The 2,146-nt window shown below is 37.7% G+C and overlaps 1 protein-coding gene across 1 annotated transcript in view; it reads left to right on the top strand.

The window, feature by feature from the left end:
- The window catches only part of LOC107738112 (uncharacterized), a 10,780-nt gene extending 8,696 nt beyond the window's left edge, over positions 1–2,084 (top strand). Inside the window, exon 4 of the mRNA XM_016549801.1 lies at positions 1,348–2,084. Coding sequence (XP_016405287.1) covers positions 1,348–1,898 — 551 coding nt within the window. The 3' untranslated portion in view covers positions 1,899–2,084. The remainder of the gene's footprint in view (positions 1–1,347) is intronic.
- The last annotated feature ends 62 nt before the right edge of the window (positions 2,085–2,146 follow it).

Here is a 2,146-nt window from a genome sequence, read left to right as displayed (position 1 = left end):
ATATATATATATATATATACAATAATTATTATTATTTTATTTTTTTTCCCCACCTCAAATGCTCAGGCACACAGGGCATCCATTCCTGAGAGTTTTTGTTTTTGTGCTTAATAGTATCTTAAAAGTACACATTAATACATAAAGTGTAAATATAAGTACCTAAACTGTACATTTTAGTGTGCATTTTACAGTGACAACTTTTTTGTTTCTCAGTGCATCGCCAGTTAAATTTTTCGGAATCAAAATCAGGATTTTAAGTAAAAATTTGTATAGTTTTGAGATTTTTTTGGAACCATTTTAAGGGCCCTTTTGCTTTAACTACTTTTAAATTGTCGTGCAGTGTGAAAAGTACAAATATTACATGTAATCCTTAAATTAATATGATGTCATAAAATATGAAAAAAGTTATAAATTACATGTCAGGTTACAGTGAAAAACCAAATGTATTCTAAAAATCTAGATATCTTGGCTATAGTGTAAATGAATCTTGCTCAGCAAACATTGATAAGAAGATACTCAAGATTATCAGGAAACTGACAGGATGTAATGTTGCAGTGAGCAGCCAAAACCGTTTTGAGGAGAGGAAAAAGCTGACATGTGTAACATTAGAAACCATGTTTTCACCACACGCCGAAGCTGCGTCATGCACGGAATCGCAACCGATCTGTCAGTTCATGAGTTTCATACAAAAAGCTTTAGAGTGATCTTTTGTGCCACCCTGTGACAGAGTAAACACTGCCTGTTTATTAATGTGTTCAAATGAATGAAGGCTTCTGTAATATTTCACTGTGTGTGTATATTATAATGTTTAGGGGTGTTTCAGTCCAGTTTGCCTTTTTTGGTTTTTCTTGAAATCACAGTAGTTTTGAGATGGGCTTTGGTTGGACTGGGTCAAATATTTGAGCACTTATGTGCCAAGCTATTTTAAGTATCAGTGATACTATTATAGTTTTTTATATTTTATTTTAAAGTTGACATTTTTTGGTTTTTTACGTTTTTTAATATTCCTATATGTTTTTTTTAAATTAATTTTTATTTCAATGTTAGTTATTTTAGTAAAAATAAATAAATAAAAGTAAATTGGAAGTATTGCTTTGGCAACTAGCTGCAATAAAATGTTTTTAAAATATTTAATTTCAATTAATTTTTTTAAATGGTTTTAGTAATAGTTTTAGTTTGCAATAAAATGTTTTTAAAATATTTAATTTCAATTAATTTGTTTTATGGTTTTAGTTAACCATTATTAAACCATTACGTTCTACTTCTGTGAAATGGCTCAATACTTGGTTAAAATATTAAATACTTTTATTAATCTATGTAATCTCTCTCTTCCCTGGCCGCATTTAGATGACGACTCTCAGCTGTCAGTGGCAGGGGTCCAAAAGCAGGTGCGTCCGAGACGTAAGGACCTGAATCTGTATGAAGAATACAAACTCAGCCGGACTCTGAGAGGCCGCAACACGAACCGAGGCCGTAGTACAAACCGACGGCGTGAGCTGGAGCAGACTCTACCGCAGGCTCTACTTGCAGACTTGGTAAGGGAACGAAGGGAAAAGACTCGTCTTCGAGTGGCCCGCTGGCGTGCCAAACGCAAATTACAAGCCTGTCTGATGGCCTCGCAGGCTGTGCAGTTTAGCGGCGCTCCTGTGCAGAGTTCACCTGCCCAGCGTGGCGGCCTGATCTCCTCACGCAGGCGAGGCGGAGCGATGGCGCAGCGCGGTGGGCTTGGAATGAGAAGGGGACTGTCAGAGACTGGCACATATAACCTACTGCTGCAGCTGGGACCCAGTCCTACTCAATCAGCTGCGACACGCGGCATGAATGAGGGTCTGATGCCGTCTGGACCCTCAGCGCTATCACAGCACAGAACCACTGCACCGAGATCAACTTATCAATGATGCAGTTAACGAAGTATTGGCGCGCTGGGTTGTTGTCATCTTAATGGTTAACCGTTATATTTTCCGAAGTGAGGCACTTACACTATAAACTTACACTGATCTGTGCAAACCTCATATACAACAAAAATTGGACTATTCATTAAAGGTGCTGTATGTAGGATTGACACCGAGTGGTTGAACTAGGTATTGCAGTCCAAATTCAAAATATTGGAGAGGGTTTTTTTCACCCGGCCCCTCCTCCTCAGACT

This window comes from Sinocyclocheilus rhinocerous, unplaced genomic scaffold (genome assembly GCF_001515625.1).
Source record: "Sinocyclocheilus rhinocerous isolate Xijiao unplaced genomic scaffold, SAMN03320098_v1.1 scaffold1365, whole genome shotgun sequence".
Taxonomy (NCBI): domain Eukaryota; kingdom Metazoa; phylum Chordata; class Actinopteri; order Cypriniformes; family Cyprinidae; genus Sinocyclocheilus; species Sinocyclocheilus rhinocerous.
The sequence above is the reverse complement of the archived record's forward strand: the minus strand, read 5'-3'. Positions and strand labels throughout refer to the sequence as shown.